Source organism: Pleuronectes platessa, chromosome 2 (assembly GCF_947347685.1).
Source record: "Pleuronectes platessa chromosome 2, fPlePla1.1, whole genome shotgun sequence".
NCBI lineage: Eukaryota > Metazoa > Chordata > Actinopteri > Pleuronectiformes > Pleuronectidae > Pleuronectes > Pleuronectes platessa.
Window position 1 is genome coordinate 20,677,411 of NC_070627.1, and position 27,221 is coordinate 20,704,631.

The 27,221-nt window shown below is 40.7% G+C and overlaps 1 protein-coding gene across 9 annotated transcripts in view; it reads left to right on the forward strand.

The window, feature by feature from the left end:
- slc2a9l2 (solute carrier family 2 member 9, like 2) overlaps positions 1-27,221 on the forward strand; it is a 110,270-nt gene that overhangs the window by 12,645 nt on the left and 70,404 nt on the right. For all 9 annotated transcript variants that reach the window (XM_053443191.1, XM_053443180.1, XM_053443157.1 and 6 more), the window contains 4 exons: positions 7,250-7,410; positions 12,584-12,708; positions 14,210-14,355; positions 25,082-25,214. In XM_053443191.1, the coding sequence (XP_053299166.1) occupies positions 7,250-7,410; positions 12,584-12,708; positions 14,210-14,355; positions 25,082-25,214 (565 nt within the window). The remainder of the gene's footprint in view (positions 1-7,249; positions 7,411-12,583; positions 12,709-14,209; positions 14,356-25,081; positions 25,215-27,221) is intronic.

The window sequence follows — 27,221 nt, forward strand, 5'->3', positions numbered from 1 at the left end:
AGAGCCGCGGATGGCAGACCCCTGTGTGGAACCGAATTTGTATGGTGTATTGGACGTTTTTGTGTCTGCTGTGGCAGCAGTGTCCATCACTTTTAGCTGTCCTCTGGAAACACTTCTGTTGTCGTTTCATCTCTATTTGCAGCGCGTTTCTCTCTTTTTTTCTGATTTCAAGATTTATTCCCTGGGATAACTGTGAAAATATATTAAAAAAAATAAAAATTGTCCACCAAGTTTCGTGGAACCCCATCCAAATAGTCTTCCTTTCAGTAAAAGAAAGTCAGCAGCAGACAGAGGCCTACGTTTCTTTAGCGTTGCTTTGATTGGCCTTTACAATTTCACTTTCTGCGAATCCTCTGAGTGGAGAAACAGAAATTGCCGTTTTCTAGCTGATGTGTGCAGAAGCTTTTGAATGAGTAACAGCATTTTCAGAGGTCACATTTTCTAATCTGTCCCTTTGTTTCGAGGTAATTAGATGTCACACAGGTCATTGAATTAGTATTCAATCATTCAGCTCTGCCCTTACTTATACAAGTACAGGTGGTAATGATCTTGGAAAGTAAATTTTACTGAAGACTCAAGTTCCCGTTGAGTCAGTATTAACTGAAACTTGTGTAACAAGCACTAATGCTTTAATATTAGAAAAATTATGTAGGAGACGAAAGGTTCCACAAATATAATGTTGTGATGTGTTCAGGATAGATGTTCTGCAATCAGTCGGCTATTCATGCTGTACTTCTGTAGTGTTTCGAAGCTTTTTTTAAGAGCTCCTTTAAAACCCATATCTCTCTAGGGTGAAAAAACTATGTATGAGAGAAATAGTACAGTTTGCAGTTTGATCGTTTTTAGTTTGTCTATTCACAAACACAGAGCATAGCATGTGTTACTTCTCTGATAACAATCTTAAAATGTGATGCTCTCAGCGTTGACACAAAATGATAATCAGTCTGAAGTGTCGGAGGTATATACAGGCCTTTGTATATCCAGTTAAAAATCTGGCAATTGAAAGCGTTCCAATAAAAAACCTTCTAACAGCAGTGATTTAAGAAACAGAGTCTCTGCACTGATGGCACAAGCCTGGTCACCTTATATACCAGCTCATGAGCAACTAGCAAGTGTTGGAAGATCCTCTAAACTGGATGTTTCATTATATTGATAGTGTCGGTTGGTAATATGTTAATATGTCACCATTTCGCTGCACAGAGATGACACACCCTTTTTTGCCATTTCAACCCTGCCCATTATAAATCAGTGTGAAGAATAAAAAAAGTTAAATCCCTCACATGAAACAAGCACACCCTTTCTCAACTTGGCAGAAACCTTTTGTGTACATGTGGGAGAACTATCCCCCACAGTGAGAAGCCAGCAGAGAAACTTTGTTTTCTGGTCATATGAATTTTTTTGGGGCATTCTGCTCTTGTCCAGTCTCAAGTCAAAGAATAAAGGATGGGCAGAGAAATGGTTCCAGGGCAGTTTCTATCTGGGGTTAATGTTAGGGGCATTTTTGCTCCTCCAGAAAGTCCCCACACGTTTAACCCAGTTTGAGGCACACAGGAACAGGAGTGGATAAGAACAGTAGGAAGATCAGAGTGTGAAACTGAGATCAAGTCCCCACAGCCTCTAGAACAAGGGCTGGCAAGAAATTCAGCCACATACCATTATCTAGGTTTTGTATTAGCCATAAGGAAAAGGCCCTCTTTATTCTGTGGCTGTACTTCTGTAGTGTTTTGAAGCTTTTGGTATGGTTGGACAGCGAGACGAAACCGTTTAGCTTTGGACTGGGAGTACGGTCTCGGTTTGATAATCGTTACAGCCCTAGAGTCCACACAATGCAGGTTACACAGTTAATTATAAAAATATCTCAAGAAAGACAGAAACAATGGATAGGCCCATAAATGACCATAGTCATTAACAAACTGTTCTCTCCATATGCCCAGAGGAAGCTGCTCTAAACCCTTAACACAAAAAGGTTTTGCAATTTATTAAATCACTGCGGTTTATCTGGTCTAATATCATGTTTGAGTCAACGCGTGTTCCTATAGTAACATCAACTACTGCACAGAGATATTCTTTGACTTACAATTTGTTGATAGTGCCAGTTGCTTTCATTTCTGAATTAGATCTAGATCAAAACAAAGCACACCTTCACTGGAATCGCGACAGAGCTCAGAGAACAGTGGGGTTCTGCTTTTAATTAGGTCTTGACTAGTCACCACAATGTTATTGTCCTGATTGATGAGGTGAACGCCTGTGAGAAAGAGGAGGATGAAAGAGAAAGAGAGGAAAAACTGACACCTCTGATCTGTGTGATCTCCAGAATCCGAATTGATTTGCTCTAACGCTGTGATATTATGAAAGACTAGAGAACTATACATCTTCTCATAACTGTGATGCCCATTAGGTGCTATTTGTCCTCAATACATCAACAGCAGCAGGGGAATGACAAAAGATGCCATCTATTAAAATTCTGCCCCTGGCCCCAATTCGTCTTTAGCACATCAGTGGGTACATGTCTCCGATGATAAAGTGGAAGAAAATGAAATGGTCCCAGAACAATGCAAAACTACAACTAACAACTCATAAATGTCTCTCACACTTCATATAAACACATAAACACATAAACTAACATCCTAATGACCGTACGTGTGTGTACTTGTTTTTGTTACCGCTCTACAACATTTTCCAGCATTAAAACTGACCTGGGCTGCTTTCAGACATGCACTGAACTCGGATAATCTCCTGACATTCTCTGGGGGGGGGGGGGGGGGGGGGGGGGGGCTGTGGGTTTGAACACAGATTTGTGTTTAAATCAATTATAATAATAAAAAATATCTCAGTAGTAAAAAGAGCTGCCAATCACCTAGAAGACATCCACAAAGATGTGCTGACGCTGGTTTCACAGCACTGTAAACGAAAACCTGTGATCTCCGCTATACTGTTCCCCCTCCTCCCTTGAAGGATCTGGAGATTTCTGTGTTGTTGTAAACGCACCCAATTGTGCGGACATTCTCAGGAGTTCATGTGTGAAAACAGCTCTTGTCAGGACCAGTGGACCTCATGAGTACCCAAGCCTGGTCCTGATGTGGCAAATCAGCATTTCTGAGGTCCTGGTTAGGGTTAGTGGTGAGATGTGAATTGTGGTTAGGTCGTGTTTAAACATGGGGATTAAGTTTTAGTTAGGCTCTCCACATTGAAGGGAAGTCAATGCAACTCCTTATAAGGACAGCTATGCAAAACTGCGCTAGTGCGTGTGTATGAACGAGTGGGGTGTTCTCCAACATCCACTCTGACAGGCAGACTGCGGCAGGCAGACATTTATTTAACATTCTTTATTCCTTTCATTTCAAATGTTGGGATCTATGAAAACAAACTCGACCTCAATGGGTGAAGATGTTATATGACTCAAATCTAAAATTCGAGTCAATATTCCACAGCAGTGCCTCACGCTCACGTTAGCCGCCCCCCCGAGATCTGAGGAGAGGGTGGACACTGTTTTGCAGCCACAACTCTGCAGGCTAATTTGTATGCATCTACATTCATGAGATGCTGTGCGTTGACCATGTGGTCAGATGTGTATGTGATATGAAATTAAATCCATGCACATCCCCAGCAGGACTGGGATCCATAAATCTGGTTAGTTTTTAGGGCGCATCTTTTTGGGGCATTTGTGCGAATGTAAATTTTTTGTGTGGATCCAACACTGTTTTATAAATGAGGCCCTACTTTTGACAGGAGGCTTTATTATAGCTTTATTAGCAGTTTTGGAATTATTTGCTCTTAAGGGGATGACTCACTGCAATCGTCTACCACAGAGTTCTTCAACAGTCCACACTTCTCTCTGCCCAACTCCTCAAAACCTGGTCTGCACTTCCATCACAAATCCAATCCTGCACTTTCACAGATTCAACAACTCTCGAGTTTTACCAGCGCTGCTCTGGATCACTCGCAGCTCAGTTGGTAAAAATGTTCATCATGCGATGCAACCTTTAACCCATCAAGACCTGAGGTTCCACTTTAAAAAAGCAGTAAAACCTAAGCATTGTTTGAAAACCTGAGGCTTTTCTGAAAAACTTCTCGAAAACTTTTAATTTTGAGCAAATATGGAGATAAAATCCATCCATTTGACCAAGCTAAAACAGTCGGCTTTTATTGCAATTTGTCAATAATTTCCCCAATAATTTCCCCAGTCAGTCAGCGATAACCATATATACCATATAGCATAAACATTCGTCTCTTCTTCCGTAATCACACCCATTCTTATATGAGGACACATGCGTATGCTGCATCCTGTCTAGCAGTTTTTTTCTCCAACAACTCCTGACGCTTAAAACTCTCAGTCACTAATCTGCTGCCGAGGAATTACTGCTCATTAATTAATTAGCTCCTGCAGCTAATTCAAATTTATATAAAATGAAGTGACACGCAGCTTTTTCCCTAGTGTAGTTCATTAAGGGGACTTGCAAGTAACATAATGTTAAAGAACAGTAAAAACAAACCGTTTAAATTAATCAAAACGTTTAATCAGCCCATGTCAAAACGTACAGCGGATAGATTCTGTAAACCAATATTCAGTGTCTCTCATACACAGCAGGTTTACCTCCAACAGTGAGACAATCTTACAAACGATGTGTAGCTGCAGTGGTTAAAGGAATATTAATACATTTCTCATTCACTTCTAATAAACCTGTGGCTCCCATAATTTCAGGCACCACAGGAACTTGTAGATGCAATCAAGAGGCTTTTTCAAGAACGACTAGAGATGGTTTCAGATGCTTTCTCTGCAGATGTCGAAAAAATCTGAAACATGTGCACAATCTTTACTCCTCCTAGTGTAACTCTTTACTGAGCGTTGTGAGGACATATATGCTAATTGTCTGACAACATCACACCGAGCTGCTGTAGCACTCATCTGATCGTGTTTGCGTTATGGATACCAAGTTGTCAAGACAGTAATTACAGAATAATCATTTGTGCATATTCAGCATTTGATACCCTCCGTACAATTAAGGCCGGGGTATGGAAATAAAATGGGATTACTGACCTGCACTATATCATTTTATTACAGAACTTTGAACCTGTTTTCTCCACACCCTAATTTTTCCAGGTATTCTGTTTACACTGGTGTACGTGTTTGTCAATGATTTATCGCTGCGGGGGTTGTTCAATAAAACAATATCAATAAAACAATATCTGTAATTATTGCATAACAAAGGCTCAATATATATTGATGTGAGGAGGTGATCTACCACGGATTTTTTCCAAATGTTTGACTGTTAAATCAAATGATAAAAATATTGATATCAACTTGTATAAAAAGGTTTATCTTGATGTCATTTTCGGCCAAATCATCCAGTCCAAGGTGAACACATTACTTTACCATAATGGCTGAGGGTGGGACTTGAGGTAGAGAATTCCCAGGAATCAGGTGAAGGTACTGACAAGTCCCAGATGTAACTATGAAGGTCTGCCAAAGGACGTCGGACCGAGGACACTGTAATGTGTCTGCTAGTAAGAGGCAGGTAACAGATGGGTTGTCAAGTAAGAACCATTCTGGAACTGAGAGGAGAGGAAGTGCTTGAATGGTTGTCAAGTCTTAGAAGTCGGCAGGTGGCAGGCAGGCAGACCAAACGGGAAGGAAACAGCAGGGAGTGAAACTGAAGCACAAACACTTCCAAGGATGTGAACAGACAAACTGACAGGAGAGAGAGAGATTGACCACCTGTCCACACTAATGCATATATTTTGCTAAATGAAACTTGTCCTCTGTGTTTGGGTCCTTTGTCCGTAAGTGCAATTGGTGTTTTAGGTCAAGAGATTCTTTACAAACGCCTTATAAAGTGCAGATTTTCAAAAACGGTGGTTTGTGTAGTCGCTTTTATTCATGTCTGGATGGAGATATTTTGTGAAGCAAAGGTTGCTTGGACGGACATTTTGGGGTAAAACATATCAGTTCAAAAAGTATCTGCAGTCGTGTACAATCAAGCTGCATTTGTGTCACAGTGGTACGACTAGACTGTCACAATCCAGAGGCTCCTTCAAATGCAGCTGATGATGTGTTAATCCACCCCAGAGCAGGGCAGACTCTACCGAGTTGGTCCTTTCGGCATGATATATCCCATGATTCATTGCACTTCAGTAAAGAAAAGTTTTCAAAGTAAAGTAATGGCGGCAAAAAGTGACGCGAAAATGTCCAAAGTTTTTATTTTTAAATGTATGTACCTAATGGTTAACATAATTCAATGTTTGTAATCAACTGAAGAACGTTTTCGTCCGTAGCTTTGTTGCGAGGCATCAGCTGTTTCCCCCCCCCCCGAAATAAATAAATAATAAAAAGTCATAACAAGATCAAAAGTAAAAATCTAAAAATACCCAACTGTGTCAGAGTAGTGATAATGGTGTCACACTAAAACAGGAAACAACTGACATATGAAGCTTTACGTTCTGTTACGTACGAGCTGAGGTCGGCCATGTTTGAAGAATGAGTTCTTTCAGTGCATCGTGGTCACTGTCACTTCATCGTCTATAACACTAAAAAACCCTCTGTGCTCACAGTTACTCTGAGTGACGATTGTAAAGACGCCACCTCATCATCACCCCTGAGCTGCGGCATACAGGGAAAATTACTTTGCTGCTTTCAGCTCTGTGAGGAAAGTGTCCAAAGAAACACTCAGCGCTGATCAGACATGGCTCACTACACAAGGTCTTTATAATTCTCTTTTGACTCATGATGTTTCACCAGATTTGCAAGCTGCCGGCAACACAAAGGAAAACGCGAGGTTTAACAAACAAAAGCCACAAGGTCATTTTTGTTTTGAATGCTCTACACTGACATGTTCATCGATGATAAGGACATCATTCAATGCTGGAGGGCTCTGAGACACTTGTGGGAGATTTCAAACACTTTGCTCAGTGATTCACTGAAGCATGAGAAACACTCAGTTCTTCAGCCAGTCATTTGCAATTTGTGTTTGTGTGTATGAAGTTTATTTCAGGTCTGCGACGACATGATTTGAGAGCAAGTTCATCAAAATGTAGTGTTTCTGATTTATTAGACTATTGACAAAGAGGGATTACTGTGTACAATATATCGCCAGTGCATTATGACAATAAACAGACAATGTCTAACTTCACACTTAAATTATCAATATTTATATGTATCTATGTTTTTATATTTTATTACAAATCTTTTCGTTTATTGCTACCTTTGGTATGATGCACACACATTGAACGAGGGTCTTTTCTTGTCTTGCAGTTCATCAAAGCTTTCTACAACAAGACGTGGATTGAGAGGTATGGGGAGCCGATCGGAGCGGAGGCAGTCACCCTCCTCTGGTCCATCACAGTGTCCATATTTGCTATCGGAGGTCTTCTGGGAGCATTGTCAGTCTCTTTATTCCTCAAAGTGTTTGGAAGGTCAGTTGACTCACGCGTTCTCATACCATGTGTCACTGCAGATATGTCTCTCCAGCTGCACTGGTCTGACTTGTATGATCAGGCGTGTTTCAAAGGGTTTTGTGGATTTTTGCGTATTCTTTAATTATCAAAATGATCAGCGGTTCTCAGGGGGCCCTTCTCAGCCGGGGGCCCACAGCATTTGCCTGCTTTGCTTGTTTTGTTGCAACAACCCTGATCATGATCACTATACTTTCCATTGAAATTAGATCATAAGACAGAATACAGCTCGAGGACTTGTGATCCATAATTATAAATCAATAGTGTTCTTCTCTTAAATTGTCAGTGGCAAAACCCCTTTTACTTAACAAGTTTCTCAATCTTGAGACACATGAGTGATGTAATCCATTTAGAGTTGGCAAATCGGTCCAGGGGATAAAAATGAGATCTGCTCCGCTTAAAGAAAACAGCTTCATGGGAAATCACTGCACTTCCCTCTGCTCCTCACCTTTCCCTGGATTGGCCAGAACCCATGGCAAGATTATCCTTCATCTCGGCAGGACACGCTACACATGCAATTTTCATAAACACGAAACTCCGTCTTTCCGAGCTTAGGAGACAATGCTGATACGCTGCAGTGCAATTCTTTTCTTCTCTTCTTCAGGCTCTCGGTTTTCACATTCTTATATTACCCTCGGTACCTCAGTAACCCTCCTTCTCCTGTCGCTGTCAGTCTCTCTAAATCCCTGGGACTGTTAAGTAGGGGCAGGAAATGTAGGGACTCACAATGTACAGTGAGATTTTCCATCATGCACAACAGGAAGTGACAAACAGACTTTTCTCTATAGGGATTCTGTGGATATGTTTCATCATATAGAACAACCCAGCAACACATACTAAACATAGTACAGCTCTTTTGTGAATCAGTGACTTCAGAGTGACTAAACTACTGATTTAACCCTTTTGAGGTAGTGTATAAGGTAGTGGGTGTGACGGATTATAGACAATATTCTGTCATATTCTAAACTATTGATCAGACTTATTTAAATTATTTAGAAACTGATTTAATTTAAGCAGTTAGGATTGCCATGGTAGTTTCAGTTACCGGTGTTAAACTGTGTTCAGACGCACACTGATCACATAACGTGTCCACTGGTCTCACAGACTTTTTCATTTTTAATGGACATTTATTGTTGTGTCAGTGGTAGTGTCCACATTTATCAAATGTAAATTATGTGACAGAAATTGTAAAACCTTGACTGAGGATTGAGTGGAAGTGGAAGGCCAGATGTGGTGAATTTGGTTTAGTTTGAGCTTAGGCTGACATCTGGTGCTTGAGCTGAAACCTGCATAGACTGGTTTAGGGCCACCTGTGGTCATATGAGTAGCTGGAACATAGGATTGGGTCCTGTTCTGGCTTGTTCAGGACAGTAGCAAAAATCTCCTAAAAGCCTATTTTCTCCCATCTGTGATCCATTATTTTGCATATAGGATATGTATCAGTTTCTGTTTTAGTATTTGTTGTCATCACTTAAATATTTTCACATATTTCCGTTCTGTATATAAAGTCTGACTCAAATATAGATTTTCTTAATCGAACATGTTTTTTTACAGTGAAGTACAATTTGAATATATGGTCAGTTGCGATTTACCAAATTCTGTGAAGAGTAAAATTCAAGCACTTTGTTTATGCCTCTACTGCACTGAGGTTTTTTACTGTAGTGTACACTTACTGACACCAGTTGTAATGAATGTTAATACTCAACTACTATTCTCTCCTTTACCCCTCACCTGCCACACACAAGAGGTATCACCTTTTAATGAAAAGTGACTCCTGATTATTCCTAGTTTTAGCAGTCATGTGGTGATTAGCTTCAGACTGAGGGATGATGCTCTGACAGCTCATTCTGCCTCGTGAGTTTGGTCCAGTTTCAGGCGAGCTGACTTGTTTCATTGCTCGTGGTGCCGCTCTGCACGGGCATACACCTGTCTGCTCCCAGGGATGAACTGCGCCACTGAAGAAATCACCTCAGTACTCGGAAATAATATACCTCCAAAGGAATCTATTATAAACTAATGATGGGGATGTTGCTCTCGGAGCGGGGAGGGACTTATGAAGATTTCATTCAGAAGTCGTTCGAGAAAATGAAGATGACCTTTAAGTATCCCCTTGGATTTCTCAGGTGGCGATTCGCACTGTGTTGATACGGCTGAAACATATTATTCATTCTCCCTCCATATTCTCCAGCAGACATCTGTGGGCCAGCTGCTATTTTGCACAATATCTTGGAGAGGTTAAAATTCCGATGCCAGGGAAGAGACTTGAATATCTATTAGCAGATGAAGACACATCAGCAATCTTATAGAAAAGTGCTTCAAAGAGTGACCGAGTGAAGGTTAAATGGTTAAACTTGCTGCTTGCTTGCTTATATTTGAATCTCCTACACAGCATAGAGTTTTGTTACATTTAAATTGTAATGGAAAAATAACTAATGAGTGGTGGACAACTATATTTTGTAGTCTAAAAGCAAATCGTATATTCCTATCTGAGCCTGTTATGAGCTGAACTGTCTGTGACCTGAAGCCCTTATGACCTTTCTATTACTTAATGACCGTCAGAGGACTTCATTTTCTGTCTGCTCTTTCTTCAAAGGAAACTTATACAAATCAGTTTCCTGTGTCTTAATTCCTGTCTCAAACCTCGCCTACAGAACTAGTCTGAACTGGCTGAGACAACTGGGTCCTTAGTTCTCTTAAATAAGATGCTTGCATTAGACATCAACACTCAGAGACCCCCGTGACTCTCTGTGTTGAACCTTTCAGCAGAAAGACCCTATTAAAATACACAGAGACAAATTTGGTGATCCAGCCTCTTATTTTTTTCAGATTTCCATCACAATATGCAATAAAGAGAAAAGACGTTAGTGTGAGAAGAGAACAACGATCACTGTCACCTACCACCTCACTGCAGCAGCAACCAAATACAACCAGTGAACACATGTCTCCTCTCCCTCAACCTATCACATTACATCACTAGAATGGAACACAGTACACACGTCCGCCAAGGCCCATCAGTCCTCTAATGAAACCACAATCCAGTTCACTGGATCCAGATTTTTATTTGGATATGCACCAAATTTATAATATCAGTTCTCTAATCATTTCAGTTTTCAAATCCATAACAGAAAAGTTTAAAAATGTCCTCTCACAATTCTAAAGAAAGTGAAAGCAAAGGAGTCCTTCAACAAATACTTACTCAGTCTGAAAAGCCCTGCCAGTGGCACAACAGTGTGACACATGCAGTATGAAGACAGTAAAGTAAGTGTACAGGGTCATATTTACTAAATATGCAGCTGATTCCTGATTTACATGTTTTGATTTTGAAATGATAAATAGGTTTTGTTCTCTGTCCGTCGTCCTGCGTTGTTTCGTTATGAGATTGTGGACATTTGTATCACAGTTTGGTTTTCACCCCTTATGCACAATATACACCTCACTGCTGTTACAGGGGACTTATTATGCCCATTTTACTACTGTTGATTTGGTTCCTCGGGGTCTTAATGAAATGTCTCTAACATATTTTGGTCAAAATACCACAAGGATAATTTAAAACAGCACCTTTTTACCCTGTCTAAAACAGCCTTCCTCAGATTGACCTGTTTTGACGCTAGCGTTAGCTCGCTCGTCCGAGGCCTTGTAGCGAGACTCCCTACATGGACATGGTGTGACTATGACGTTTATTTCGGTCGTAATCCCATTCGAGGCACTCTAGCGTATCGTCTCTGTCATAAAGGAACCACCACAAATCGCGGGAGTTGTTTTGTTCCAGAGCTTTTGGGACGGTAGACATGCCAGATACCCAAATTAACGTGTAGAAGCAATACAAAAGTGGAATTTTCATAATATGTCCCCTTTAACGTGACTCGTTGTTTGCAACTTGTCATAACTTGTCAACCATGGAATCTATCCTACACTTGGCTGGGTGTTTGATGGCAGTCAAAGGTGCCTTTGTGAAGGTTTGATGTAAATGAGCACACAGGCTGCCTGAACGCATCATTAGCTTTAGTCTCTCACGAAGAGAGGAGCTCCAGTTTCAGGCCGGGCTTCTGCTTCTTTGAAGGGGCCGTGGTAACAGCCTGCGTCCCTCAGTGTGTCGAGAGTCTTTCTCTGCTCCGGCCCCCGGGCACTCAATAAGTCTCCTGCTCCACAAAGTTAAAGTCCGGCCTTTTTAATCTGCCTCTTAATTCAACCCTTTTCTGTGTCATCATTCTGCTAATGTCTGTTTCATTGAATGCCTTTCTTTCTTAGATATTCTTATCCCTACTTGCAGTGGTGGGATGTCACAAAGTACATTTACTCTATTTCTGTATTTAGGAATATTTGTCATGTATCTGTTCTCAAGTTATTTACTTTTTGGTACTTTTCACTATTACTCTACCAAATATATCAGAGAATATCTTTTCTAAACCCCTACATACTTACAATGCACAATGTTACATGTTCACATTGTTTCTTTTATATGATCTATTTCAAGTAGGTAGTTAACTGAGGGTTATGACAATTACAAATATCCTTTTCAATATGACAATGGTTTGATGTTTTCAGTGGCATCACCTGCAGTATTCTTTGTTAATATGAATGTAATATTCTTATATTAATATACAGTAGCACAGTTACTGATGAAGTAGAGTGTTGCATTAGAGAACAGGTTGCACTTGGCAAGTACTTGTAATACTTTGAGTTTATATAAAAAACATTTATATTCAAGAAGAAAAGTTAGTAATGTGCCTTTACTTGAGTAAGTTTTGGGTATTTATTTATACTTAAGTGAAATGTTTGAGTACTTCCTATGGTCTCATTTCACTGTGCTTTGTTTGCTATAACTACAGTATTTTTATTTTGTTTTAGACTTGTATGATTATTCAGAACAGCCTCTCAGCCCATTAATTTCCTTATCCTCTGTTAATGTTCAGGAATACCATTTAAATGTTATCATTTTTATTAAAGCCTTCAAGATTTTTTACACAATTGCTCATTTTGCTGTAAAAAACCTTTGAAAGTCTTCAGCAGTCAGATGAGTTTACCTTGATTTCTTTTAAACGTTGAGTATAGGTTTTGTGCAGGATCATTTTAACCTCAGCCTTTATACTTGATATCGATGTGCTTTCTAACCACGTTCTCTCTCTGACTGCAGGAAGGGAACCTTGCTGCTGAATAACAGCTTTGCCATTATCGCTGCGCTGCTGCTGTCCCTGGGCGAGACGGCGAAATCTTTTGAGATGCTGATCATCGGCCGTCTCATCATCGGGGTGGACTCTGGTAAGAACTTTTTTACTCAGCAGGTGGTGCACCGAAGTCACTGTGTACCAAAAACAATGTAATCATTTTAATCACATCAATCAAGTATCAGTATACAGAACTTTATTTTAAGTTTAATCTAAAGCATAGCGAAACTTCCATGCCCTCAAAAAAGAGATCTGCTTTTATTTATTGTATTTGTTTTATATGTGAAAAACTTCATTATTATTATTATGCCATATTAAGTTTCAAGGAATACCAGAAAGTTTAGAGCTTGGTTTGTTGAACCTATGTGCTAATGAAAAATGGACAGATGATGAATTATAATGAATTAGTAGGCTTTTGGTGTAACTCTCCTAACAGCCCCCAGGACAGGAAGACAAATCTGCCGAAATTGGCTGAGATCAGAGATATCTTGCCAGACCTGATTGCTTGCATGCATCGGTAAAAACACGACTTAGATTGCAGGTGTCACTTGCTCTTGCTCTTGCTCATCTACAATCCCAGAGGAAGAGTGGAACATCACTGCCCAGTCAACCCTGTGATTTGTGGGTTATACTGCCTGCAGACATACATTTGGGGGAGATTAAACTGCAGTTAAATCATCAGCCAGAGGCTTGACTCTAACCTGCTGGCACAAATAAATCACTTTTTCCAAGTCCATTAGCACAAAACGCTGATTAATTTGAGAAATTAGAGACGATCGAACTTCCAGGGAAGATTTTCATATAAATGAACGTCCTTCACAGTCAAACCAATGAAACAGTTCTCACAGCACTGACTGGTTGGGGAGAACAAGCAAATGTGGTAACATGCATATTTTGAGCCAGAGTCTGTATCAATAGCGATCAGGGCTTGAAGTCACAGTGGTGAGGTCTCACCGATACGCATGCTCATCCAATCGCGTATCTTTCTCAGCTGTCAATCATGACATTTTAACCTTTTATAGCATCAAATAACTAATTTAAACAAACTTACCATCAGTTTGATGAGAACAACCTAAAATGACAGAAACCATATTTATTTAATCTTTTATAACAACCATCCAGGTAAAAAGCCTTCCTGAAAGAACAGTCTGCTGTCCTTGAAAATGGACTACGTTTCTGGCTTAGATACTTACTTTCATCTGAGGATGCCATCATTCCATGTTTTCTTTCCCCTTATTTGCTGATGGGAAGACTTGCAAACCCTGTAAAGCCCAGGGGTTCTCTTGGAAGTTCTCTTGGAAGAGCACGTGTCAGGAGCGTTAGTGTAGTTACTCTCACTGCTGGAAGCTCTGCACTGCAGGTTGAATACTGAATCAGATTTAGGTAATAACTCCTAACGTCAGGTGCTTCACTCTGACTATAGCCAACTGCAATGAAACACATCAACACACCATCTTATCACATTTATATGGCAAAGTTTGTTGTGTACAGTAATTATTCATGTGGCGTCTAGGTCTTCTGTGCTTTAACGCCTCTAACATCCAAATCTGAAATATAGCTGCATCGCTCATGTTTTTTTATTTTTTATCTGACAGGTATAGCTCTCACTGCGCTCCCCATGTACCTGGGAGAGATCTCCCCACAACATATCAGAGGGTTCATCGGCCAGTTCAACTCCATCCTGATCTGCCTGGGAGTGTTCACAGGTCAAGTGCTGGGACTGCCCGAGCTGCTGGGCCAGGTCAGTGTTATAAAAGATTAAATAAAATATCAATTTAGTATATGTTTTAGTTTGAGGGATGGAGTCTTTGTTAGCTTCTTTTAGTATTAACGGTGTCAGAAAAACGAAGTTGATCCTGGATAGAGTAGATGCTGTAGGTTGATGATTTGTTCTGATTCATAGTTACATGTTGAATTTAAAGCCACTCTGAGTAAAATGTGAACCCATCATGACTCCCAGTGATGCGATGACTCCAAAATATGAATAAACAGAAAAGAAGCTGTGTAGGAATACATAATATTTTGAATTTATGGTAGAAGATATGTAAGGTCACTTACAATCCTGGCTTTTCTTTGATAGGCAAATAAAAAAATGCCCTTGTTGCACTCGATATCCCCACCACAGCTGTTTCCATTATATTTCAGTACTTAGCAGGCTCGGGGTTGCCACATCATGCTTCGTCTGAAAACACCTATTCTCTGCTGGCATTAAATCTTTCAAAATGAAACCATGACATGATAAACACATAGCTCTTTAGAAGCAGTTGATATTTTCTATACAGCTGGGGGAGTGAATGATATTTCTGAATTTGAGGGTCAGTCAAACTTCCTTAAATGCAAGACACAACAGAGGGAGGGAAACGTGCGTGTTTGCTGGTCATCCATTACAGGACAGGAGTGGAGAGACGGTTTGAAGAAGTTGCACACTGGTCTATTTAAAGACCCGTTCATGGAACAGAGAGCGGAACTGAAACAGCAGCTGCAACACTATCTCCATTAAAGTCCAAGATGAATGTGAAATCCTTAACGTTTAATCAGCAACATGCCACCCTGACTTGTTTCATCAGTTTCACACCAATCTAGTGACTCGCCTACCTGCCGTGTGAGCATAGTGACCGTGTCCGGTGTGCGTTAGCCACAAAGCTTTGATTGCCAAGGACTTTCCATCAGTTAATAGAGATGATCAAGCCTTACGGGCAAGTGGCAGACTTCTAAGGCTACAAGCCAGCGGTACAGTTCAGGTACAGTTCAACATAGCAATCAAATCAAAATACATACTGTATGTATTTTACCCTGGAGGAAATGTTATCCACCCCCCACCCCATTTTTTCTTGGGGCGGAAAAAATGACATAAGCCTCAGGCACATGTGCTTGAAAAGGCAAATTCAGTTTTGTCATATGTGAACAATATTCCAGTGATCGACAACAGGTTACCCCCGGCACACTCTGTTGATCTTAGCTTTGGCACGGTACTAAAAAATTAATGACATGCTTTCAAAAATTTGAAGGATACAATTTTATCCTTTGGCAGTCGTGTCTGTTCAGAAAATGGGAGGATTGTGATCTGAGTCATAAAAGTGTGTGGATGGCTGAGAGGAGGTGTGACCTTGAATATCTTTTGCCTTTTCTTCTAAGACTATAGGTCAAACGTATATATTACTAAGACATACAGCGTTGAGGTCAATTTACATTTTTAATGTTGAACTCCAACAAACAGTGGCATTATTGTACAGTAAATCTTTACGCTTTTAATACAAGCACTGCTTGGAATGCTAATTCTTACACTGAAACCAAAGCCACTTGGTGTCAGTGGCAATATAAGATAAATAAATAATAAAACTGCCTAACTGCTGAAAATAAAAGTCTGTGTAAATTTAGAGTGTCAGATGACCTTTAACTGCCCTGATTGTAAAACAAGTGGAAGATATCGAAAATAAATAAAGCATAAAACATAATTTCTTTACGGATGTTTTGATAGATTTTTTTACACTAAATTACGTTTTATTTATGGAAGTTGGCTTACCGTAGCTTCAGATCGGACAACTTAATCACAGCACACTGAAACACCCAATGATATTATAAAAATAGTCGAGAAGTAATAGTCCCCTTATGAAACCACAGATCAAGATTTTATCTGGATCCCCATCAAATTTCATACATGTCAGTCCCCAAAATATGCCTCATCAAGAGCAATAAGTTATTTTCTGAGAAACAAACGAAAATCTGGAAACAGCCGATCTCACTGGTACAGAAAGTGAAAGAAATCCGATCCACTCCATCTTGTAGAGGGTTCTTCCTTGGATCATTCCCAACTCCTCCAAAAAACGTCATGATATTCAAGAAAGATCATTGAGTTTAAGAGAACAGAGCCTCTTCACACTGAGTCTACAGCTCCCCTTGACTGCACTCGTGAATGAGGTGAGAGTGATTCATGAACGTGCGCCGCTGCATCAACCACAGCAACAGCTGTTTCTTCATCAAACTACAAGTTGGCACTGGAGAGTGCAGCGTCTGGATTTGTCTGCATAATTGTTTACACATCATAAAATCCTTCACAGCCAAAGACAATTTGCCTACATCCACATCCTGGATTGTTTGAGCTCATCCTTTGTGCTGTAACATATTGAATGCGCGGAGAACAGCACATGCCCAGCGGTGCTTTTACTTTCATCCCAACCATGATGATAGAAGCAAAGCAAACATATGTCTGAGCCAGTGAATTTTTTGATTAAACTCATATTTTTCACAATTTCCATAGGCCATATGGAAATATACCATATGACGAACCGGGCACTGTAGTATAATAAATCTGTTTTCTGTTTGCTACTCTGTCTTTTTCTTTTCTTTGAATCTAATTCAGTGGGAAAGGACAAATACTGATGCATTTCTTTGCCCTTTTTCTGCCTGCGAGGGAAATCTTAAATTTTCTGAAGATAGATGATGTTTTTATGTCTTTGTCAATACCTGATGCATCAGGGAGATTGGCAGATGAGAGGGGAGATGGATGGGTCAAGTGGTAAAAGTTAACATGTTTCCAAACCGCAATTTATTCTGCCTTAAATCAATGTGCATTTTCCCTTTTGACCATATGCCTTGAACTGTGAATCCCCTCGTCCTTACTGTTATTTTCCTATTTTCTTCCACTGTCACTTTGCCCTGACATTTACACACGGGCGTATAGTGCTTGAGTGCTGAGCGGACACTCATTTTTAATTTATTAGTATTGGTTAGTCCCATCCATCATTTCGATCTGCTCAGCACCTTTATAAATATCATATGGAGTTGTATGTCTTCATACAGCTACTGTTATGTATTCCTATCATGTCTGTGACACTCTGTCCTTGCCATTTGACAAGAGCGTATGTGACATATTTGATGATAATGCCACCGTGGTCTCTGCTGTCTCAAACAGGTTTCCTGTCAGCGGAGGCCTCTGTCAATGGGGGCCAGTTTAAGACATCACTTGTTGTGGGCTGCGAAATGGTGATAAGCTTTGACAAATGATAATTACTGTTACCTTATTGCTTAGCCACTGACCTTGTCCCAATAGGGAAGACATGTTTTTTCGACATCACAGCAGGAGCAGGCTTTTAGCCGCTCTGTCAGTGAACTTCCCAGAGTCCCTGAACTCATCGGCATGCCTCAAACGCAGCTCACACCACCAAGGTTACATTCAGTGGACGTAATGGGCCCTTATCTATACTCTATATCCTCCAGCACATCCAACTATATGGCTTCACAGGGTGTGTAAATGGACCACAAAAAACCCATGTGGTTTGTTGTATGTACGGTTGGTCACTATAGTGCCATTCATTTGTAATGTCATATACTGTGGTGTCACATCTTAGTAATGTGGTGGTTGGAATGGGTGATATTCGTCTATAGTGTGTGTGTGTGGTCCAAGTACTACATGTTGCAGGGACCTAAATCTTTGAACACAGTCACATAAGAATCAGAATCAAAATTATCAAAAGTATATTTTCACATACAGGAAATTGACTTGGTGTGGTTGGTGCATAGGACATAAAACAACAATATATATAAGTATAAACAAAGCATTTACTGAATTAGCAAATGAGCAAATATTAACAAATGGCAAAAAAAAGATCAATGTTTTACAAAATAGAACAATAAGTTATTCGGGCACGTGCAGGACTAAGGTGCAGTGATTTCAAATTAGGATAGTGCCAATAATACATAAATCACACTTATAGGGGGAGAAGGGACGACGACCCAGAGTCAGTGTGATGCAGGGGGCTTGTTAGTGAGCCCCACTGCCATGGGGAAGAAACTGTTCAGGTGGCACAAGGTTTTGGTCTTGATAGCCCAGAACCTTTTGCCAGATGGGAGTCTCTGGAATAGGTGGTGACCGGGATCAGCAATGATCTTGCCTGCTCTCCTACTGGTCCTGGAGTTGAACAGATCTAGGAGAGCCTGCAGGTTGCAGCCGATGACCTTCTCGGCTGACAGAATGATCCCCTGCATTCTGCCTATGTCCTTGGTAGTGAAGGCACCAACCAGACGTTGATTGATGCAGTGAGGATGGACTCAATGATGGCTGTGTAGAACACAACCATCACTTTCTGCGGCATGTTGAATTTCTTCACCTGCCGCAGGAAGAACATCCTCTGCTGGGCCTTCTTGATGGCGGTGGTGATGTTCCCCACCCACCTCAGGTTCTGTGCAATGATAGTCCCCAGGAATCTGAAAGACTCCACTGTGTTAACGGGCTTGTCCTGGAGAAGAGCTGGGGCGATGGTGTTGAATGCGGAGCTGAAGTCCACCCACAGGATCCTGGCATAGGTACCGTGGGAGTCAAGGTGCTGGAGAATGAAGTGGAGTCCCATGTTGACTGCGTCGTCTACGGACCTATTGGCTCTGTAGGCAAACTGCAGTGGGCGGAGGAGGTGGTTGGTGATGGCCTTGAGGTGGGTCAGCACGAGGCGCTCAAAGGTCTTCATTACGACAGAGGTCAGGGCAGCTGGTCTGTAGTCATTAAGGCCTGTGATCCTCTGCTTCTTGGGAACGGGGATGATGGTGGATGTTTTGAAGCAGGCAGGTACCATGCATTCAGCCTGTTGGGGACACATATCAAATCATGTAAATCAATACAGTTTAATGTCAAGACAGATTTGGTTTCGGCCTTTTAAAGTAATGTACAAACGGCTCTTTGTGTATGTGTGTGTGTGTGCGCGCTCATAGTTCTTTGCTATTTAACAGTACTATATGCTGTACAGTGCACTCACACACCAGAAACAAAGCTACAAAGTAGTTGAATAAAATATGCATTGATATCATTTTTACTTTGTGTACAATTGCTGTGATTGAACATGTAAGTTCAAACTCTCTTGAAACAAATAACTATATGAAAAACTGCCATCAAATTTTCTTTTAGTAAGTTAATACTGCATGTCGGTCCTTCCTGTAAAGGGTCTATCCCACTCTACCACTTCACCCGAAACAGTTTTTAGGCATGTTCCTTTAATTTAAGAATGGGACCTGCACACACATCGGCAGGAGCCAGCTGTCAAAGTGCTCTTCAGCCAAAGCACGAGGAAAATGGGCTCAGAGAGAAGGTGACATTCATTACAAACAGCTCCTGGCAGAAGGATGATGGGCTTTTCTTCTGATCCTGCCAGATTCCAAAGGCGGCCGTTCTGATGTGAGGTTTTTACCAACAAGCTTTGAGCATTTTACATGATACTTTTTCATCCCTCACGTAATGGCTCGACTAATGGGACATGACTAGGAACAAAGTGGAAAACACGCAGTTAGTAAAATGCTGTGTTTGGAACCCTTTTAACTGGTTTTAGTTGCATCACTTGTCACTGTATTGATACAAAGTGTTCTTATTTTCCCATTACTTTACAGAGAACTTTCATAAAAAACAGGTAATGCAGCAGTTTCTTTCTGTAATTCACCCTGATTCAACCGTCTCTATAATGAAGTGTGTGGCACCAAATTAAACCCGATTGCCCACTGTGGAAAATATAATTATGCAATTAGCAGTTTCCGCCTGAACCAAACTCAATAAAGATTAGTACAAACAAGTTCATTTCTCACCTGGGTAATGATCTTGCTAGCTAAACTGATCTAAAACAAATATTATCTTGTATAATTGGATTAATTTAGGATCTTATTCCCCTGAAGGGTTAGGGTAACGGTTAGTTTATTACTTATTTATGAATTACTTATTAACCTGTCTTGATAAAGCTTTCAGTTAAGTTTGGATAAACACATATCCGTGTATTGTATTATATATTACAAGAGATTTCACAGAGGTAGTGTGGATGATTTCCTCTAACATCTATAAAGTGTAGACCACAGAAATCAGTGCTCAGGGTATGAAATAGATTCTTTCTGTTGGAACATCCGGTCAGACATCCAATGCAATCGCCCAGTCTCATCTCCCGCTGAGATTGGACAATCCACAACTCTGTATTAGTGAGACCTCTGGGTTGTGCAGTACGCTTACATTCACACAACTCACACAGGGTTTACACAAAGGATCATAGGGAAGAGCTGGACTGTTACCAATCAAGGAGGGCTGTGAACACCGCGGCCATGGGAGGCCTACCGCAGGATTGAGCTCATTACCATCCTCACCTCAGGTGGTACCGAGCCGTAGTGCTGAACTGTAGGGAGTCAGAGATGTCAGCTGAGTCTATGAGAGAGAGAGAGAAGTGAGCAGCGGAATCGGTTTCTATGTGTGCGCCATTACCTTTCCCTCAAGTTGTTGGACTATAATACAGGAGCTACACAAATCTTTTACTATAATCAACCGTTTATGTGCGGAGGCGGCACGAAATTAAACAGAGCCCCCTTGCAATTCTCTTTGCAGGGAAAATCCCAGACAGGCCCGTCAAGGATCTGAATATCTTAAATTTATTTATGGAAGGAGTTGGCGGTAAACCGTCAGATGAAGTGTAGCTTTATTACAGCGGTGAGAATAAATCCATATGTCAGAGCCCTTCCAGCTTGTTCTGATTAATATTGTTTCAGCTGTTTCAGTGAAAAAGTAGTGATACACATAATGTATAACTGCGTCAGAGAAACAAATCTAAGTATAGCAAATTCAGCAGCCGCAGAGCCAAATATTGTCTTTGGTTTTGGTGCATACAAACATGGAGTTAAAAGGGGAATGAATATTGGACTTACATATTTCAAGTGGACAGAAAAATACAACATGAAGCGTAAATACAACAGACTGTGTGTACAACCAGTCTCCACTCCCACCCATTCACTACATGCAGTCGACCAATTGTGAGCAGCGCTTCAAATAATTACCAAACTTACCGGAAAAATGAACATATGCACAAACATTGGTGTGATAAGAACTTGCTAAAGTGTGTCTATGATAAAGATAGCTGCTTGGTAACACGTTGGGTTTACAGCTGTTTGCGCTAACCCCACCTCGTCAAAGAAAACATTAATGCTATTAACTTTGCCAGGTTGATGGCGGGTTAGTAAAGCCCATACCGAACAGTACTTTGAACTTTGGATGAAAGCATTTGGTGGACCATGACATTAGAATGTATACACTTACTTCAAGGGATACTTCACCCAAAAATGAAAATTCTCTCATTATCTACTCACCTTTATGCTGATGGAGGGGCGGGTGAAGTGTTTGACTCCACAACTCACTTGAGGAGTCTCAGGGGTAACAGTGTTTCAGCAGAATCCAATACAATTAAAGGAACTAGTGACCCCTTCTTCAGACGTAATTAAACAAAAGAAGTAACATAACATGCCTCCGTACTGCTCGTGGGGTGTCAGTTCAATTGTATTGGATTCTGCTGCAACGCTCTTAACCCCTGGAACTCCTGAGGTGTGTTGTGGACTCTGGTGAGTGAATAATGAGTGACTTTTCATTTCTGGGTGAACTATCCCTTTAAATTAAAAAAAAATCACAGCCCAGGCTAAATAAGTTTGAAAGATTTTCAGAAAAGTTAATTGCATAATTTAAAAGGTTTTTCACGATACAAATGAAATCTCAGAGTAAAGGTTAGGCAGCTGCATTCCCAACAGACTTGTTATGAGTTGAGAGCTGACATTTTCCCTCCAAAGGACACCTCCTCCCCCAGTCTCTGCACAACTACAATTATGCCCGTCCCACTTGCGCAAGAGCAATCTGGAAGCGTAGGCGTTTTAAAACAGAGCTGAACTGTATTCCCACTATCTTTCTAAAGGGAAAACCTTCATACATAATGAGGTATACGTTGACATGATGTTTATCTTCTTGTAGTGTGTACTCAATGCGAGTGAGGCTCACTATTAGTCATGACTGTGCGATGTCAGACCATTGTCTTTGGCCTTTGTCCGTACTGGCTGTGTTTGTCTCTTTCCTCTTAAATGTAATAATAAGCCTGTCATGTTGGTATGTTTTCTTTTGGACAGAGAACACAACCCAGTGATAATCACAGTACTAACATCATCAGAGGTCACGCTCCAGCTTGATGGGCACTGCATTAGTTCATAAATAATGGTCCCCCAAACCTTTAAAGGCTAAAGTGTGTAGGGTTTAGTGGCATCTAACAGTGGGCTTTGCTTATTTGAGCCCACTGAGTATCCCTGAGTATCCCTCCCCTAACCTCAACCTACAGTGACCCTACCTGAAGTTACTTATTAACCCAAAAGGCCCATTCTAAACCCAACGTGTGGTTTGTCCATCCTAGGTTTTTGTATTCAGATGAAGGTGCACCATGGTTGTCTCATCAGGAGAGGACCCAATGCAAATGACTCTTAGTTTTAGGTGATTATACACTAATGAAAAAACAATAACACTTCTATCATTAGTACACATCTAATCCTGCACACTGCACCCTGAGCAAAAACTGTCTCCTAACAATTATAGGCTGGTGCGAAGATCTACTATAAGTAGTAGATGAAGAGACTTAGATTGAAATCAGAATTATTCTTTGATGATTCTCGAATGCATTAGTTGACTTTCTTCCTGGAGTTATACCAGAGGTAATTCCTTCCTCCTTTAGTTCCAACAGGATCAGGGGCGGCTCCTGGCATAGGCGATATAGTTGGTTGCCTAGGGCGCAAAATGTGAGAGGGCGCCACAAGATACTGATTTATCAAGACATGACACATGCAATGTAAAACAATTCATTAACGTCACACCATCATCCTCTAACCCCGGGGATGCATCGGAGGTAGAAGCCCCTTGAAGCGGCACCAAACGCTGTCCGCTTCCTTTCCGCGGCCACGCTGTTCGCACCGGCAGCGTAGTGCCGGGAAGCGCCGCGGACGGCTGGCGAGCTGCAGCGATCGCGAGTTTCTGTGAATTAACTCATTCAAGACATTTTGAGTATAAAGCTGCTAAGCTACAGTTTCTAGGAATCATATTTAAAAATACAAAGTTATCTTGATTGAGCTCGGTTGCAGGCTCGGTTTGGAAAGCAGGCAACTGAAAACACCATGTTTAATGCCAGCGGCCATAAATCTTCAGGATTTGATATATATTTGGTCCCTCGGGCGTATTATGAAGAAATTACTGTCTAACGGAACTGAAGCAACCTGGATGACTAACAGCATACCTACAGCTGCCCTCATGTTTGGCTATTTGTCTTGTCTGCCTCCACGCAGCAGATATTCACTGGGGAATATAGTTGGGATGTACAAAGAAAAGCTTCCTGCATTCCAAAATATGAAGATCTATTGATTATGTCTTTCTTCACTCATCATTTCAGTGAATGGGAAAACTGCCGTGTTTTTGACTTGATCACATGTAAAAATAGGAATGACCTTGACCAAAGTCAATCAGAAGACTTGGGGGAGATGGCATTTAAGAAATCTCTGTGAGACCCTGCAATAAAAATATTATAATTAAAGGAAAGTTACCTAACAAAGATTATGATTTCCTTTTTGCGTCAGTGTTTGTTGGATTGCTCGCAGGATGGGTTTGGGTTAGGAGAGAACCCAGATCAGGAGGGAGGACATTGTTTTCACCTCCTTCATCATTATGAGATAGAGCTTTTGGAAATTTTCGATAATTTCTCTGAATAAAGTGTGACAGATCCAAATACAATATGTATCGCTTGATTTCATACAACTGTAGGCTTTTTTCAAATGAGGAAGAAACCTGTAAACACCACCAATGTTTAGCTGGGAATCATAATTAGGCCTCAGTGACAAGGATTGTTTTAAAGTCTTGGGACTGTTGGGCCTGGCAGAGTTATGCACTCTACTGAGAACTACAAAAAGTTCAATCTTTCTATTTCAGTTGGATGGTTCGTTTTAAATTGCTTGACTTATTCACAGGACACCATACTGTCATTTTCTATTTAACTCTGTCTTTATAAACTCAAAAACCCATTTGCAACATCAAGCAACATTTAGCTCAAAGAGACAATTCCGTTTTTCTTACTTCAGGCAAATATATCCATGAAAAACACCATAAGTATTAAATCAAGCTTTCACTTTCATAGCGCTGCCCTAAGCCTGTAACCTATATTCTACAAACACAGCATTACATTATGTTGCATTTTAATGACATTCATCACTGCTGGCAGAAATTCTTAAGAAGGGAATTTACAGCCACTTATTCCATGAAGTGTTATGTAACCAGAGGTCCTGCTACAGGGGCCACAGGCTGAGAGGGGGCCCCTGAGAAGAGGGCTACACAATTTTTCGAGAACCCCTTTAAGTTTGATGATTGGCTTTATTTATGTACAGAAGCCTGCATGGTCGAAAATCTCTAATGAGGCCCCATACCACAGGATTTTACCAAAAGCTTAATAATTTCAAAGGTTTGCTAGAATATCAGAATGTCTATCAAGTGTCGTGTTTCTTGGGGAGGGCTGTTTAGTCTATTTTTTTACATAAAGCCTCCTTGGCCCAGCAAAGTCCTTTGAAATGCTTCTATTTATAACTTCTGTCCAACTTCTCCATACGGCATGCTCTAGCTCTTCACGTCTGAAGCTTTGATTTATTTCTCTCTGTCAATGTTTTGTCTACAGGAGTCCAGATGGATCTACCTCTTTTCCTTCCTGGCGTTTCCGGCATTGCTGCAGCTGTGTGTGCTGCCCTTCCTCCCCGAGAGTCCTCGCTACCTGCTGCTGGAGAGGAGGGATGTGGCTGGAGCAGAGAAATGTATTACACACTGCTACACACTACATCTGCAGAATACAGAAAAGGCTACCACAGGAGGCTTTGTCTCAAATGCATCAGTGCTTGTTTTTTAAGAGTAACGATCACATCCACACAGTCCTGGAGCTGGAAAAATTATTATATAGGGAGAGAGTGTCTCTTTTCTATAGAGATGAAATGGTATGAACATTTGGTATCATTAGTCGCTTCATCTCCAACAGTGAAGTTAAAACCCCATGTCTCCTGTCTGCAGGAGTTTGTGTGGGTCGCAAATTGACGGTCACATTTATTTAGTTATTAATCGATGGTGTCGGCTCATGAACACGGATCGTTCTGGGCAACTTGACCCTGATGTCCCGGCTGTGAGCATCAAGTTGGGTCTCTCGTCTCATTACCTTGAACAACTTCAGGGCGTTTTGAGGTCTGAACCAAAGTTCATGTCTCTAACGATGTTTACATTTGATCCAGTTAGTTTGGGTTTTACATTGTAATTTTGACACTAAAGACAGTATGACAGACTGTCCGTACCTTCTGTTATCAGCCCCTACTTGGGATGCCTCTGATGGTGACTTGTTGTAAATTTGGATATTGTATTAACTGTCTCTGTTTGAATGGTGACTGAACCGGTACACTTTGATAATTTCGTTCCAATGTAATATCATTATGGTGTTACCATATCAGCATAATGAACGGCCTTGTTGTTCAGACATTATATTGTATTATATTGACCACAAATAATCCTGTGGGCCGCATCTGCTTCTTTTTCTTCTTCTGTTGTTTAATGCTGTCTTAACTTCCTGCAATCGGTCTGAAAGTCGGAACCAGCCCCCCCCAAAAAAGTTTTCACACTGCAAATGATCCAAACCGTGGTTTGGCTTATCAGACCGGGACCACTTTCGTTAGAACCTGTTCGGAAATTTGTCTTTTATCTTAATAATCGAGTAGGTTAAACTTTTTTTGTTAATCTAATGGAAACTACAGGTACCAGTATCCACTTATGAGACTGTTTTCTTTTTGCTTTTAGTATATATTTGTTTACACTTTCGAAAGCGGCTCCCTGTTTGCAGTGTACCAATGGATGAACACGCAAGGGTCAGGGATTACTTTGGTACTGAAGAAGGCTCTTTTGTAAGGGATGTGCCTGCATGTGTTTCATGTCTGTGTGATCATATTTGACCACAGTATGACTCCAATAAGGACTGGGGAGCCATAACTTGTTTTTGTGACTCCTTTTAACACTCAGCTCCCAGCGAACGCAGGCTTTATTAGTGTAACCACAGTGGGATCCTGTCTACTGTTTACATGCTCTGACATAAGGGGAAACAGCATGGGGTAGCGGCAAAGCTCAAAGTCTATGTGTTAACGAAGCATGTAGAAAACTATCATGTCAGCTTCGACTTTGATCAGCTTTGTCTCTGGAGCGTTTGGAGCTCTTTGAAGTTCATGACCATACATTATAAATGGGGACTCTGGGGGACTGGTTGTTTGTGTTCTTTCCAGAAGGAAATATCTTGTTTGTCCAGAGATCAAATATTGAGTGAGGTCTCATTGCCGAGGACTTTAATTCAAAATTTTAACAAAAAGTCTTGATGCTTTGGTTTACCTCACTCCTTTTTTGTAAATGTATGTAAATGCATTAAAACACACGATTCAATGTACATGTGATGTAATATAATGTAAAACAGGCCTGTCAAGAATCAACCTGTGTGAACAGAGGGAGAAAACGTTCAATGTCTCCAATTTCATGCATTTAATCTATTTAATGAAATTGCCACTCGTAGTGCAAGTGTGACATCAGGACATCTTGGTGACATCTGTTCACCTGTTTCATTAATTTGATAATAACCTTTTAACACAACCCGGTACATATATAACTTATCATGAATAACACATTATTCTTGCACCACAGGTGTCTCTTATAGAGCAGAGTTGTTATTAAATCAGATTGGCACAATATTTTGCCCACTTTGGCACAACATACAGCAACTGGATTTTATGGGGATTGCTTTG